The 16,572-nt window shown below is 43.8% G+C and overlaps 1 protein-coding gene across 2 annotated transcripts in view; it reads right to left on the reverse strand.

Annotated features, from left to right (window-relative positions):
* The window catches only part of mprip (myosin phosphatase Rho interacting protein), a 37,527-nt gene extending 21,197 nt beyond the window's left edge, over positions 1-16,330 (reverse strand). Inside the window, exons 1-7 of one of the 2 annotated variants that reach the window (XM_070851428.1) lie at positions 16,160-16,330; positions 11,245-11,322; positions 10,800-10,865; positions 4,494-4,645; positions 4,322-4,406; positions 4,046-4,217; positions 3,373-3,811 (exon numbers count right to left, since the gene is read on the reverse strand). In XM_070851428.1, the coding sequence (XP_070707529.1) occupies positions 3,373-3,811; positions 4,046-4,217; positions 4,322-4,406; positions 4,494-4,645; positions 10,800-10,865; positions 11,245-11,322; positions 16,160-16,282 (1,115 nt within the window). In that variant the 5' untranslated portion in view covers positions 16,283-16,330. The remainder of the gene's footprint in view (positions 1-3,372; positions 3,812-4,045; positions 4,218-4,321; positions 4,407-4,493; positions 4,646-10,799; positions 10,866-11,244; positions 11,323-16,159) is intronic. The other variant, XM_070851430.1, reaches the window with a different exon arrangement.
* Positions 16,331-16,572: the final 242 nt, after the last annotated feature.

Raw genomic sequence — 16,572 nt, forward strand, 5'->3', positions numbered from 1 at the left:
TGACAGAAGAATCTGCATTACAGAGAGGAAGAGGGCGAGAGGCAGTGGGAAATATTACATTACTCTTTTGCCTTAATGTTTGCCTTATTTGGGGACTCGTCGGCCAAAGCTGCAGTCCTTAAAAGGGCATGAGGGAGAGGGGAGGAGGACATGGACAGTGCGAGGCCAAACAGCCACTGGTTTTGTCTGAAGCTATCCTGTCCCAGACGGGCTCACGTGAAATTGTTGAATGTAGATTTGACAGGGCCCAGTCTCAAACCTGCAGTGAGATGATTCAACTGTCCCTGGGCTACGAAAGTCTAATTTCTGTGGCCGGTGACATTTCAGGAATGTGCCCAGCACAAATGTGTTGTTCACTTTTATGCACTACTACTTTTAGACTAAGTTTCAGTTTCTGACGAGTGTTTCTCTTTCCCTCTCTGGCTGAAAAAGCCTTTAGAGGAAAATCACGTCTCATTCAAATAACAAGAATACATTTTTTAACAAGAACCTGAGTGTGTGTATACAAACTCTGTGTGTGTGTGTGTGTGTGCGCGCTTCAGGGGTCAATATATAACAGTTTGGCAGACAGGACATGAGAATCTTATGACAAGGGTTTGTCCTAAAGGGACATTAATGTGAGCCCTTTTCAGACATGGAGCATAAAGCATTGCTGGCATCATCCATCTGTTAAAGTGATGTCATTCAGACACAAGTGTCCTTTACTTACATCTTCATTTATGGAAAGAGCCACAATGTCTGCATGATGCTTGGCACCTGCTGTACAGGGACGAGTGTTGTCGTTGTGGAGAAAAGTTTAGATGTGAAGGAGGAGGAGTACTTTTTGTTCTTTCACTGGTTGTATCACTGATGGCTTTTAACACTCATATTGCTGTTTAAGCCTTAAAAAGTAACTTAGACTTAAATTGACTTATTTTGAGTTTGCAAATTGTTGTTATTTTTATATGGCCCCGTAATCCTCTGTAGCGCTCACTGCAACACAAGTTATTCTTTAATTAATGATCATTATGTGGGGCATGCACCCTTCTTCTCACAATGAGTCCAGTAACAACTCACAGTTTCGTCTTTGCCAGCTGTCCTGACTTTAACTTAAAAGGGACATGTGTGCTTATTAGGCTGTAATCAACAATGAGCGGTCTGATATCATCGATGCAAAATGAGAACGTTGACCAATATCATCACCTTCAAGAGCTGCATTTATTTTGAAATGCCCACGGCTTGTCTGTGTCATTACAGTGCTAGCGCCAGGCAGACATTACAAGCAGCCAAGAAAAAGATGATGAGGATATTCACTCCCCTCTCAGGAATAAATCAGCAGTGGGGAAATAGTTTGGAGAAATGGGAAACTTAACAGACTGCTTGGCTGCTCCACGTGTTGCTGCTACTGCGTCCCCCTGTCGGAGCTAAAAACAGCTCACGGGTGCGTTGAACATGAGATGAAGGAAGTTTGCAGACAGAGTGTAAACTGTTGATACATAACCCTGGAGCAGTTAAGAGTGCATAACACTAAACTTTACAACACATAATCCTCACATGTATCACAGAGGTTTTGTGAGGTGAGTGAGATTCTGCTATTCATGTTTGGAGGCTCGCCTCTTTAATAACCTTTTTTTCCTTTTTACTCAGTGATAACACAACATTCACAAACACGGCAGTGTACAGGATTGGAGAATTAAGGGAAATCATTAGTTTAACCCTAAATACAAAGTCCTTGAATCAATAATTCATCACAGGTCAGGTGGGGCTGGGGGGGCCAACAGACGGAGAAACACTCCTCGTTTCTTATGAGTTGATATAGATGTAACTGATTGTGTTAAATGGGCACATGACATTGTCTAATATTGATCGCAGCCCCCTGAATTAAATCACATCAAAGTTGTATCACGGCAGACTTTGCGACTTTGTTGTCCAAAGAATCAATAGAATATTGTTTCATGATGACGCTCAGTCAGACATGAGGCCAACATGTTAAATTCCTTATTGAAAGCCCCCCTGCTGTCATATGGTCATAGCTGTGCAGAAGGACAGTCTGCTTCGCTTAAACGTCAAACTGGCTCAAGTGGACCAGTAATGTGTTTATGGGTCAGTAAGTGGGCACTCCTCCTTTTCCTCTCACGCCTGGCATGGATGGAGGGAGTGAATGGAGCAGGAAGCCGGCTGTGGGAGGAAAAAGATGACCCCCACCTCACCCGCTTGGTTTGTTTGAAATGTTGCCGTCTCTGATGTGTGTACGTGTGTGTGTGTGTGTGTGTGAGAGAGACCTGTGACCTCTTCACGAACAGCACCAGATTACTGAATGGAAACTACAGAGGCTGTGTATTTATACAGTCTATGCTTTCAGTTAGTAAGATTGTTCCTTAATAAGCACCCCCCCTCCCTCTCCTGTCTGCTTTCTTCAGTTTTTATCAGCAGAGGTTTTCAGGAACACACACATAAGAGGGATATTCAAATCCCAGTATGTCTTCATTTCACCAAATACAGCTTTTTCTCCTCTATTTCATTAAAAGCATACCAGTTGTGAGAGTGTGTGCACACATCAAAAGCTTTGGATGTACGTGCATTACTGGACTGTGTGTGTGTGTGTGTGTGTATACATGCCTTTAAAAGGATAAGCAATAGGCTCAAGTATTTCCAGACCACAGCGTCTGTAGCATGGTGCTGAGACTCAGCACCATGATTAAATACGTCACCTATCACCAAGGTGTTACCGGCTAAATAAGTCACCTCCTCTACAGTCTGACCTGTGCGCTAATGTGTCCTATTTTCATTTGAGACTCTTTCAGCAGAAGAAGTTGCGTTGTGGATCAGTGAATGTATATGTGTTTTCAGTCACCTGTTTTTATGGACAATTTCAATTTCACTCGCAACACAACCCGAGCAGACAAGGCTGTAAATTGAGAAAAAGAACTCTCTTACTCTTTACTAAATAAATTATAGAAACAGTATCAATTAAAAACAGACAGAAATTCTGAATAACTCATTGGAAGACCTTTTGAATTGAATAATTGTGTCACAAATGCTATATAAATTTGGTATTTTGCAGATTTTCTGAAAATTCAGCCAAACTTTGCACTACATTTGAATGGAAACCTGGCTAATGAGTCTTTTTGGGCGTGGGTGCACAAAAATCAAGAAAAGAAATCCTGAACATAAGAACCAGAACACTAGTGATATCTCAATCTCTACTGCATCGGTTTTGGCCATTCTGATTTTAATCTGGAAGTGTGAACTAAGTTGCTGGAGTGCACTGCTGAGTGGGGAGATATCTAAGAAATGTTCGAATTGTTTTCACACAGTGTAGAATAGATGAATACACAAATGGCAAAGTACAAAGGCTACTGAGATGAAGTGGATGAAGGAGAAGACACTGACCTCCTCTCGGGGCTGAGGACGGCCTCCCTCTCCTGCCTGTCAGGGCTCCTGAACCGGCTCCTCTTCTCAGCCTTCCTGGCCTCGGCCTCCAGCCGTCGGGATCTCTGCGTGTCATGGTGGCTGTAGGAGTGGCCGCCCCTCTGGTTGGCCGGGTGGCTGTCAGTGCTGGTCACCGTGCTGCCGCTGGCGTCCGAGTCCAGAGAGCTGACCGAGCCGCTGATGTGGGAGCCATTAGAGAGCAGGGAGCTGCCGGAGGGGAAGGGGTCGCTGGGGGCCGGGGAGAGGCAGCGTGGGATGCCCCCCAGGCTGGAGCATGAGCCTGTCGGGGAGAGCAGGTCACTGGGGGGCTGGGGTGCGGAGCCGTGCAGCGCCTGGCTGCCCCGGTCCACCTCGTCCCCATTCACTGAGCCTGTGTCAGAGCCTTGTCCCACAGAGTCAGCTAGACAAGAGAGGATGCAACAGGGCACTTTCATTACCACAAACTCTAAACTGTACTTTCTGTTATGCTTGACATTATCTTTACTGTGATTCATCTTTTACCACAGTTACTACAACATTCACATCCTTTGACTTTTTTTATTCCAGCGATGTGTGATATTTGCTTTGATTTATTTTTAAAGCACTTCATAAACACTACGTTGATTTCCTCTACAAATATGTTATTCCTCCTTACCTGCAGGGGGCAGCGGTGATCCTGGAGGCAGGTCAGCAGCAGCCCAGGCGGCAGCTACCTCAGCCTCTCTCTGATTCAGCTCCTCCTGCCAGATGATGGAGCTCGAGTCTGGAACCTTGTCCGCCTCAGGGATACCAGAGCCGGTCACTGGTACCTTGGCTGGACCAGGTTCCTGGACATAAACAAGTATAACAGTCAAAAACAAAGAAATAAGAAAAGTGGACTATGTCAAGTGTCTGTGAGGCACCCTTTACTGTGCGGTGTGAGGAGGAATACCTGCGAGGTTGTAGGCTCCACCTTGCGCTTCTTCTTCTGGTTCTGTTTGTTGGTCCGGGGGTATACCACCAGCTGTTCGCTCCACCTGGAGACAGGCAAGAGGGATTTTAACACCTGTGTGTTCACATCTCATCCTACCCAACCCATCAGCAGACACTTCAAGACAACTGACCCATTGATGATCTCTTTATTCTCTCCTCTGATGAAGTACTCCTGCTCCGGGGTGATGATGCACAGGGAGTTCTTCTGGCCCGTCTTGGGTTCGGCGTCTATGACGTCCGTACATAGGTTCATGTTCACTGTGCCCTGAGGCAGCGTGCTTGGCTAGAGGAGACACAACATGACACATTAGCCAACACGTTTTATCATTCAGATTAAATGAGTGCTGGAGCAGAAAATCGAATATAGCAAAAGACGGAACTGAGGAGTAGTTCAGTGTAGTTAGAAAATAGTTTGTATAGTTTAGTTTAACATCTCAAAAATGTGTAAAATGGAACATTTCAATGAGATCCGTGAGTCACTGCTTTGTTTCCATATCGGAAAGATGGATGGATGGGCTCAACTACGCACTGATATCATTGGTATCACATTTCAAATGGTCTGAAACTCAAACAGAGAAGATCTGAGGGAAAACATGCCTCATTGCTGCACACTAAGTCTCTTCCAATCCCTCATCTCTCATTGAGAGGCAGATTTCAGGGCGCATCGGCCCTGTGCTGTATGGACACTCTGCTGTTATCACCAGATCACCATGGTAACGACGCAAATCCTTTCAGTGGTAGCACCCACTGAGTGAAAAGGGGAGATGACAGCAATGGGATGCCGGACTAAAGCCGCTTTGTGTGTGTGATCAGTGAAGAGCTTTGTACACTGGCTACCACACAGAGGCTCTTTACCTTTAACAGGGTAAAATATAAATATATATTCAATAAGCCACAGACACTAAACTGATGTAAGTTTCCTGTATGTTTTGTATGACAGGATAATAAACCCCCTGTCATTTGGATCTGATAACTTATTGTCTCGTTAACATCAGAGTGAAGAAATCCCCTAAACTTCCACTGTGTCTGCTGCGAATCCCGCAGCTCTGTTATCAGGCTTTGCTGGCCTGTGCCTGCTACAGATGTAAAACAGGTGCTGGGTCTCTTTCCAGCTCCTTTTAAGGCCACTGAACACAGATCCAGCTTTATTAAGATCTGCCTGTAAACCCCCAGGGGCTGCCAAATATGGCAATTACACTGCGTCGCACTTCAGAACTCAGACGCTGTGGAAGAATTTCCTCCACTAGAAAGAATCATGAGAAGTAGCAGTGTGGAACTGAGAGGACCCCTACAGTGTGGTGAAACATCAATATCGGTGGCATATTTGCTAAGATGAGGACGGTAACATGGAGAAAAGCTGAGACTATATATGTTATGTACTCTAGAACCACCATTAGCCTTGTTTATCCAAACAGTTCCAAAAAGTACTAAACTCGGGAGCTACACTCAGAACAGACATTTGGTATACAAGATATACATCTCCTTGGGCAGTGGAAAACTATAAATTCACATTTTCTGATCAATTGATAAAATAACCAGCAGATTAATGGATAAAAAAATAGCCCTATTAAGCCCTAAATGTAATGAAACAATCAGCAAATTAAGTTTTGTTTTTTTCTCTGGTGCACTTGCTGAAGCAAGTGAAGCCGACACAATATTCTGTTATTGCTACTAGTGGAATCCAGTGCTTCCTTATTTTGTAAAAGAAGCAGTACAGAAGTTGTAGCAGCTGCAGGTTTTGTGTTTAAACTGAAGTTCATTAGCCACTTGAAAGCAGCACCCCCAGATCAGGGGCTTTTTTGGCACCTGGAACTATGGCAAAGGAACTAAACTTAGTGTTAGGGCAGGTTGCTTTGGGCAATGTCTTTGATGATCTGAGTTTGAGTTTAATAAAAATGCAAAACTCAGAAGGTTAGTTTTCTCTGTTATTTGTTGCTGTTAGGTGGAGCCTGCATTTCTAAAGTCCAGCTGATCCTGGTCCTGAGAGTGTGAAAGCAACTTGTTGCTTAGAAACTGCCCTCCGCTATTGGCACCAAAACAAAGGAGATGTATCTGCCAAGGCTACCATTCAAACGCAAATTAATTATCGTGGGTTTGATTTCTACACGACTGGGCCAATTCCATATCCTCTAATTGTGTCTCCCTTCCGTGGGGCTGACTATTTTTAGCTTTGCAATGGGATATTATTAAAATCAACAACTTTCTCACAGACTCCCCATAAGACGCCTGTCACTCTGGCTGACATGGCATGAGAGGCTATAAAACACACCCGGACTAAACAGAAACAATACAACCCACAGGAGACTGACAAGTAAAATGCTTTTCACTAAAAAGGGATGTGTCTATGAGGTAATCGCCCCATGACAAAGTCGAAGACCTTTATTTACTGCAGCCTATGCCCAGTGGTAAACTTTCCAAGAAAAAAAAACTGTAAAAACGACATGAAAAAATAACAGAGCCAGCTTTAGAATTAAGTGGAGTACACCCACTCCATAAATAATAATAAATCCTCCAGGAGGGTTTTACAGGCGAAGCCAAAGGCAAGTTCTCCACAGCAGGCTCTGGAGAGGAGACTGCTGTTTTATATGGTACATGTGCCTCGACACAGCACCCTCCATCAAAACTCTTTACAGACAGGAACTTCCAGTCTAGCTTCAATGCTACGCTGCCATGATGGGAATGCTTTCAGAAAAAGCATAGTGAGTTATTCTGACTAAAGAATGAGTGACAGAGCTGTTCTTCATTTTATACAATATGATGATGTTACAGAGGCAGCTCTGGAGCAAAGTGGTCCCCTCCTGACCCCCCTTCAGCATGTTCACATGGTCATTGACCTTTGAACCTTAGAGCTGTCAGGGTGGTCTCACTGCATTTCCATCTCTGTGGACATACCGTCTCACTATCTATCCGTTCACAGTCTTCAGCTCGGTCTGATTAGTCTAAAATCCAACAATGATGTCCTTACTAAACTATTCCTCCAACTGTTCAATTATCTGATGCATTAGCAGCATCAGCAAAGCTGGGTGCTTGCTGTGGCAGGCCGTGTGTGGAATGTCTGGGTCTGGGGCAAATCTGACGTTTCCTCTGTGGTTTTTAGGGGCTACAGCTCCCTTTCTCTTGCTCTCTGTGGTCCTGGGGCTGCGAGCTCACTGCACTTCACCAAATAAGGGCATTGGAGGAGGAATGCTGCTTTAGATGGGAGAGCATCTTTCCCTCAGCTCATGGTGAAAATAGTTCAGCTTTAGGAGGCCACTACTTCAGATAGCACCCTGCTGTCTGCTGGGAGAAAAATAGCAGACGATGTCATTGCTCCCTGGACCTTCGTCTTCAAGAGGATTTTGAAAATGGGCGAACCTGCTCAGTGCAACCACTTCTTTACTTTGGTAGTAGTAAATCTGTAGTGTTATGAAGCGACCGACAACAGGAACACTTTCACAGTCATATATGTATATGTGACTGTGTGCTGGGACCAGTCAGTGTGTGTGGCTGAGCTGTCAACACAGAGTCAACAGTAGCTAGCCAAACTTCCAGCTATCATCTGTACAGTTGGTACTTTGGCCTTTTGGAGCAATTAAACAGATCTGCGACTAAAAGTCAACATAGCTCTGCCTCTGCTGCTTTTTTCCCCTCTTGTGATTTCGTAAGTTAATGGAAGTGCTATATTACCTCTTTATAGTGTCATGTCGCAAACAGTTTTCTTACGCCATATATCTTATCCTGTATGAAGGATGAATATATAAAAAATGTAGAAAAAAGTCAGAACAAGGGTGAAAGATAGCCTTCAAATGATTGGCTTGACTATTTCTCCAGAGTGTAACTGCCCTGCATATAAAATAAAAAATTGAAAATTTGGTGCAGATTAAAGAAACAAAATATGGCATCTTGATTCAAAAGATTAAAGCCTTAAGCAGAGCCAAGCTAGCTGTCTAAACTACGCTAAGCTAATAAGGCTAATTAACGACTGGCTTTCGAGAAGAGGGTGGTACTGATCTTTTCAACCAACTCAGCAACCTGTGTTGAGGATGAGGGCTTATAATGTGTTGTATTCTGTTGTATGATGTTTGCATTCTTTGGGTTGTTTTTTTATCAGTGTGAATACAGCTGAACTATGGCCACCTCAGGTCAGAGTTTGAGCTCTCTCTGCTACGACTAGCCATGTTAACAGTTATTAAACTGTACTAACGCAATGAAATTCCATTAATCTTAGTCTTGAAGGAAAAAAAAATATACATATTTCTCTCCATTTCTGGCGCATTTCTTATAACATCTTGAATATGTTAGATGGCTGTAGACCACAATCAAATTCAAAAAAATTGGTTTACTTTTAGTCAGCAAAAACATGAACATGAAGGAGGAGACTTGACTTCAGGCTCCTTTGCCCGTAAGCTTGAACCCTGCCGCAAGTGTCTTGATATGGCCGCTATTAAACATGGAGCTGATAATAACGCTAATGCACTGTTCTGTGTGGCATGCACCTCCTTGATATGAGAGGGCTGTTGATGAACAGCAACAGAGATAATGTGATCAAAAGGGTCAGAAGACAAAGAGCGGGTGGGTGTGGTTCGTGTAAATCTCTCCACTGTATAAAAGCCACATGAGAGAAATGAATGCAAACCTCAACCCTGACCTCAAACAAATCATATCTGCCCTCCACTGGAGGCTCGAGCCACTGGGTAAACAATGATGAGCTTGATGAGATCAAGAACATTAATGTGTTGTTATCAGCTCCAGGGTTTTAGAGAGTTCCTATCCTCAGGGTCCACAGCACAAAGCAGCCATTTCCCTGACCCAGTTTTCCTGCCTTGTGGAGCACATGAAAAGACCAAAGGACAATGAGGCAGACAGTTTTGGAATCACTGTTACAATGAGAGGAAAACACAACTGCACACCAGCCTGGGTGTCACTGGAAACACATTACACGGTGGAAACACACACACACTCACACGAACGCCACCAAGTTTCCTCCCATTGTCATCACTGGCTACACAAAGAGATTCACCAAATGTGACTTCAAACGGCTGGCTTATATGCAGAGGCAGTCGGGCTGTTACAAAGTCAGCTCATCTCCTTTTCCCCTCAGCCTCCTACCCACTTAACAGAGACACACCTGCTGAAAGAGGCTGTGTCTTTAACAGAAAAAGCTGGTTAAAAAACAAAAAAAAAAAAACTGTTGCTGTCCTGGAGTGTAGTTCGGTTAGAACAACCTGAGCACAGAGATTTAAACATCATGTCTTTAGTCTTCGCAGCAGATGCAGATGTAAAAGTACATGAATGTGTGTGTTTGTGTGTGTGTCTGGCTGGTCGTGTGTGGCCCTCAGTGTTTACACACAAGCAGTCTAATCTCCAGCCTGATCAGACGCTATGGGTTTGGTCACCCGTGTCACATTCCCTTAGCGACACCCTACTACTACAAACACAGGCTTACAGTGGGCACCAGGAGAAGACTTCCCAGCCTGTCTTTAGTCCGCTGCACAATGCTTACCCAGAGATCTCACTAACACATGTGGATATGACATGTGACGCTATGACTTTCAAAATGCAGTTTACCAACACATTTAGCACATTATATGTGAAATGATTCTGATTCTTTCAGAAGAACCCTGCTTATCTACATAGCTCCATTGACCCCTATATGAACTAGTAGGGAAAATTTGCAGTGAGGAAGCACATTGTCAACACTGCTGAGTGCTGAACCCCTCCCCCCTCCAGATAAGCCTGTAATACCTTCATCATATTTATAGGCTCTTGATGAATGATGTTAAAGCTTGAAAAACACTATGAGAGATGTGAGGGACAGAACAAGTGTCACAATACCAACCAGCTGCTTATGTTCACACTATGCATCAAAGAAAGTTAAAAACGTAGGTAAAGCTCTGACAGAGCAGTGACTATGTAACACTGTTGTTGTGTGGATCGCATGGCAGTAATATCAACTATAGCTCATCTGTCTGTATACAGCTGGTCTGTCTAGGAGTTCTCCAAGAAATATGCTGAGACAGGCACAGTGACGCATATGCGCCTCCCAGTTTCAGGCTAATCCACTGACCAACAGGTGGCTGTAATGTGACAAGAAACTTGGCAAAGGGAAAAGAAGGCTGCAAGCTCAGAAACATGGATGTAAACAATGCAGTTTCAAAATAAACTGGCTTTGCAAATGTGTTATGCTTGAAGGGAATGTATTCAACACATTTGTTGGGCATCAAGAATAAACAGTGTGTTTTAATGAGAAACACGGGACGCAAAGATACATTTGTTTGTCTAGAAGGAAACTATATGACCTCTTGCGCTACTGCAACACACAACAAAAAGAAGCACATCAGTATCAATATTTTTACTTGCTAACCTTTGCCTCTTTGCTTCAGATTTGAGCTGCTCTAGCTGGACGTCTAGTGTCACAACAGAGGAAGTCTGAACAGCAGACAAGATGCATTACTTACCGATTCGTCCAGGGCGAAGCGTAGGCAGCCATGTTCGTACAGCACAAAGAATCTCCGTTGCCATTTCTGTCAGAAGAAATAAATCTTATCAGAATAGTCTGATTCTGAGCCACAGAAGGTGGTTTTATTTCCTACTATTGCTTATGTTTTCTATTCATGCCTATCTTGCCTCTGCCTCTGTTGCTGCAGTAACATGGAAATCAATAAAGTCTTATCTATCTATCTATTAAGTCATAAAAACACGGACATGTTGACCTTTCTTAAGAGAACAAAAACAATTAGGCAGTGGAGTTTAGCCTCACTTTTAATAATTCTAGACTGGGCAGTAGAGGCAGTGAATGGTGCTCGTGAAGGTATCATTACATATATATATATATATATATATATATATATGTATATGTGAATACATTATGTGTGTACACCCATCTATAACATATGCTCTTACCCTGGATCTCTGCATTGGATTGTCAAAGTCAGTTCCCTCGGGGGCCAAGCACAGCCATCCACCATAAATAGGTTTAGCCTGTAAAAGAGAGAGGGGGGAAAGAAAAAGAGCAATTTAGGTAATCATTAAAACTGGAAGAGAGTGTGAGCTGAGGGGGATGGGAGGCCGAGAGACGGTGTAAATATGAGAGAGGGAGAAGCCTTTTGGGGTCCAGATGTTGCCTCTGTTCTCACAGTGTATTTTGCAGCCACACACACAACCGGTATGTCAGCCTTTTGCTGTAATCAACTCTGCTTGATGACATGCTTGAGTGCCTCTCTTTCCTGTTTCTCCACAGCAGATGAGAGCAGTATGACAAACTGACAAACTTATGGCATTTAAACAAGAGACACTTCTGAAACGTGACTCACCTTGACCGCAAACTACCTCAGTCTGACGGAGCCAGAGAAGTTCAAAAGAGATGGAAACATATAAACGTGGAGCCTGCTCCCACTGGGCAGCAGGTAGGCTGTTTAAAACAGCTGCTCTTTGCTCTCCATTAATACTGACAATCTCTCTGCTTTAAGTGTTAACCATTAGCAAGTCGTTCTCATACCATAGCACAGTCACTAACCCACCTCTTCCACAAGCCTACAATGTCTCTGCTGCAAGGTAGAAGGATCTCATTATTCTGCTATTCTAATACTGGCCCTGTTGTTGCTCCATGTCACTGCATGCCTGCCATAAAACTATACATGCCTTGTTTGAACCTGTATGGACGTGCCTGTGAAGGCACTTTTGATTAACTGAAACCATTAAAAGGGAGGGAGGGAAGTATGTTGTGACCCAGATAAATCAAATCAGCTTGGTAATTTGACAGAAGATGACAAATGATTTTGCTCATGTTCTGACGTCCAGCAGACCGACAGTCTGGAAAGGGTTCAGAGAGACACCCACTATGAGAGAGAGAAAACATGGAGCAGCTGCTTCAGGAAGAACAGGAGCAAGAACACATCACTGCAAAGGATCGCAAGCTTTTAAAAAACACATAATAGGCCCCAACTTCCTGTCCACTGATGCAATGAAAAGTTATCTGAGCTCATTTCTCCTCCATCTTCACAAGTGCTAAGTACCCACTGGAATAAGCACCATGCTACATTGTGCTGTATGGCAAATGAGCACGTGCACGTATCTGATTTCCCTACAAAGTGCATTCGTGGATGCTGCTGCCTGGTACTGCTGAAAAAGATGAAGCAGAATCAGCTTTTTTTGCTGTAACCCCCTGCACTTGCACACCTGTGCTGTGGTGTCATTTGAACGAATGGAGAGGGTGTGCTTTCGATGTAGTGACACCGTTGGTCTGATCACTGACCAATATTCGGGAGATTACACAGGATCAAGGCCACACAAGATAATAGCTCCTGCAGTGGAACCGGTAGAACCAAATCACTGTCACATATCTACTGTTAAATGGTAAATACTATAATATCAATCCAACCCAAGAAGGCAGCTACCAAAGACAGGTTGAGGCTGTAATCGTTTGAGATAACAGCGCACATTTTCAGACAGTTCACATGAAAAACGACAGAAATAGTTGTGTAAAGAATGAAAAAAGAACCAGAGACAGAAGTTTAAACTTACTTTCATACCTGCACACACTTGACCGATCATGGCGTGAAGTGAGTGTGAATGTCAGATTGTCAGTTTTGGAAAGTTCCAGAAATCGTCAGACCCACGCAGACAGGAGTGGGGGAGAAAGCTTTCAAAGCTATTCAACCACCTGACAAGCAGCTCTGATGAAGTGTAGTGGTGTTCTTAACCATTGCCAGATATACTCTGAGAGAGCCATGGATATAGATATGCACTGGGCTTTTGTTTTATCACATCAACATAGAGGGACATATTCACAAACATGTGTGATGTGCACAGTCCACATATACATGAGCAGACCCTCGGGGCCACCACAATGGGGGGAAATATATGGGCTTTCTCAAAGATGTGTTTTAAGGGGTTGTGGCATAGCTATAGAGGCAGGGAGCTGATGCACCCCTTAAAAATGTAGCTACATATCGGGGCTGAAGAGGCTACGGAGATGCTACGTCGGGACCACACAAACTCCTTTTCAGAGGAATACCAGTGGCAACTGTTGGATCACTAAAACATGAAGTAAGCATCGGCTATGTTCTTTTTTCAGTAACACAAATCTAACAAAGCCATATCCACTGCAAACCATCAGGTCATATTAGTTTCAACACAACTGAACACACAATATGGGTGTTTTCGTTCACATCTCTTTCTGCTAGAAGACTGCAAATAGTTTTTCAATAAGCTCTATAACTGTTGCACTTATGCAACATAATCACATCGTTGAGTACAGAGCGTTATGTGATTGGCATTAATGACATACAAAATGAGCGATCATGGAGACAGATGACAGAAAGTTGGCATATGAGCATTTCTGCAACACGGAAGCACTCGACCAATATCAATAATATGTGTGTTTCTACAATGGGACCAGTTTATATAGATCTGAAGAGCATTTTCAAAGGTTTCCTGAGTAGAGAAGACCATCTTAGTGAGGAGCAAAGGCCAAAACTGAGAGAAAACAACGCATTTTCAAGTCTGTCTTCATTAGTGTGGACATGGTTCATTCTAACATGGGTTCTGTTTTTGCTGACTAAAACAGATGCAGCTGGGTGTGACACCAGGGGGCCCATGTGAAAGTCATTCCATTATCACACGGTGACCTTACATAGAAGGGTCTGTTACAGCAACACAGTATCGGGCTGTGGCAGAGCCTTAGATATGAGCTATATTCTGTTTGGCATGAAGTGACAGCCTCTATCCTTGAGTGATGAAAGCAACAGTTTCCAGTCAGTAACTGGAACACAGATACTTAACATCCCACCTTTAGCTGCTGAGAAACTCTACTCTGATTTCCCAACCCCACATTTCCGCTCCCTCACGGTGACTCCTGCTCCCACTCCTTCAGTCCCATCACATCCCTGCCTGTCTTTCTCCGTCCCTCCCACGTACATGTAAACCTTAGTCTGTCTGCGTCCTCCATCACTGCCCTGCCTCCCACCACCTCTCCCAGATAGCGTGATCACTTTTCTCCAACAGGGAGGGCCCGCCAAGCCTGACGAACATCTCGGCTCTCTGGGGACAAACAATTCATGTGACCGAGTGAAAACCGTGACAACAGACTTGGAACTCGTGGGGAAATAAAAACTCCCATTTGGAGTACATCGACTGAAATAAATGAATGCACTCAGGCTCCAGCAGCAGCCCCTCCCCCAGCCCACCTTTTATTCTTGCAGAGTTGAACAAAGAGATTGTTTATATTGGATACTGTCTTTCCGACATTCAGCTCTCTTCCCTTTGCATAACTTTTCCATGTGGGCTATCTGTTTCAAAGATGCATTCTCAAGCTCCAGCTCCCTTCAAGTTCTGAATAACTTGCTTTTAATTTAGGGCACAAATTCACTTAGCTAAATCACCTATTCATGGTGTTTTAACAGCATTACACAGCTTGACAAGAGCTTTCTTTTCACTGGGTTATTGAGTTTATCTTCTGTAAGTCCGCCGTATCAGTTTCTGAACACTGGGAACATTTTACAAAGCCTAACCCTCACCTTGGGCCTGTTGAACAAGGCTCAGAAGTTTAACACTGTTTATGCATGGTTATATAATGCAGCTTTAGGCCAGTAATGGTCTGGTGCGTAGCGATAACTGGTTTGAGGGCTGACCAGAGAGAAGCCTTACAAAACCTGCTTGTGCAACTGAGCTCCCTGTTTCTGTTTGGATAGCTGACAGACTGGAGACATTTTCAAAAGCCTGTGGGCGACTGGGGCAACAGTGACGCGCCAGGACCGATGTCGTATGATTCTTGAAGGCCAGGGCATTAAGCCTATCTGGGTGTCATCAGAGAGTGTGGGCCAGGTCACAGGGAGATTAAAGGAAGTGATGTAACCATAGGCTGTCTATCGTGACTCAGGAGTCCTGCATTGGTTAACTTGCAATACACGCACTTTAGCAAGCAATACACACTTTTGAAAAAGAAATCAAGTGAGTGCCCCCACACACTCACGGAGGAGGAGAGGATGCTGACGTTGCCGTTTGGCTCTTTAAGCCGTCTTCAAGAGCCCATCTGGGCCTCATGTCTGGGATCAATTACAGGATACAACAGAGACCAAACTAATGATCTGAGTGAGAGAAAACATGCTTATAATATGATCGCCACAGCTCCACTTTGTCCTTGCTGCTCTTCATTCAGATCCCCATTAGCCTCCACATAGCGCTTAGTGCCAGCCAGCCTGGGGTGCACACCAAATACAAACAACAGCAGATAAACAACAGCTGAAGGTTACACAATCAAGACCAAACTGGCTGGCAAATGCAGTTAGAAGGAATCCACAAGAATTCACTTTCACCAGTCTGGTTGGGGCGCGTGGAAAGAGAAGAGGCGCAAGAAAGAAGTGGAGAAAGCACAGATGTCCTGTGCTCCAGTCACATTAAACACCCCTACTGTCTCTACACCACAGCTGTAATTGCACTGTTGCTAATCAAGTATTTGCAGACTGATTGTACCACATACAGATGGGACCGTCTCTGTCATGGACATCTTTGCAACTTTGACATCTTACTTGGTAGGAGGGCAGCAGTTAAGCTTTACAGTTGACAGCATAATACACAATAAAACAAAGAAGGCTGTAACAGGATGCAACTGTCAGCCTACATACTTAGAGCCTGACAAGCTGGTTACACACAGTAGTTTCCGGCTAATAATCATTTTTCACTTGACAAAGTTTGGCTGCAACAACAGCTGGCAATCAGTTAATGGACTTTAAACTAATAAAATCAATGGAGATCAGATGTCAACGTTATTATTAATGATCAGGATGAATGATCAATGCTTGTGGCATGCATTGCTTACCTGGGTCAAGTCCTGGTCCGTCAATAGATGCAGCTCTCGGGGTTTGAAGCAGTTCTGACATTTACTTTTGTTGAAGAAGTTCGCCTGGAATTTCCTACAGGGGTTTTCTTTAGCGGTAGACATTATATTTCACCTCTTTTGAGACTCTCAGGGACAGTTTAACTGGAGGACTTTAGTAATCCCGCTGTTTGCTTGTGCGTCTCTTCTATCCCAACTTGGAAAAAGCTCCAGCACTCCAACACAATTTCAAGTAAAAAAAAAAAAAAAAAAAAAAAAAAAAACAGAGACAGGAGGTGAAGTGCTCGGGAAGACCGTTCAAATCAAACGCTTCTTTTGCCTGTTTAGTTGTATCCAATTGCTGCTTCCCAATAAATAATTAGCTGCCATCCAGCCAGCCTTCTCATCACCCAGTC

This window comes from Pempheris klunzingeri, chromosome 20 (assembly GCF_042242105.1).
Source record: "Pempheris klunzingeri isolate RE-2024b chromosome 20, fPemKlu1.hap1, whole genome shotgun sequence".
NCBI classification, from domain to species: Eukaryota; Metazoa; Chordata; class Actinopteri; order Acropomatiformes; family Pempheridae; genus Pempheris; species Pempheris klunzingeri.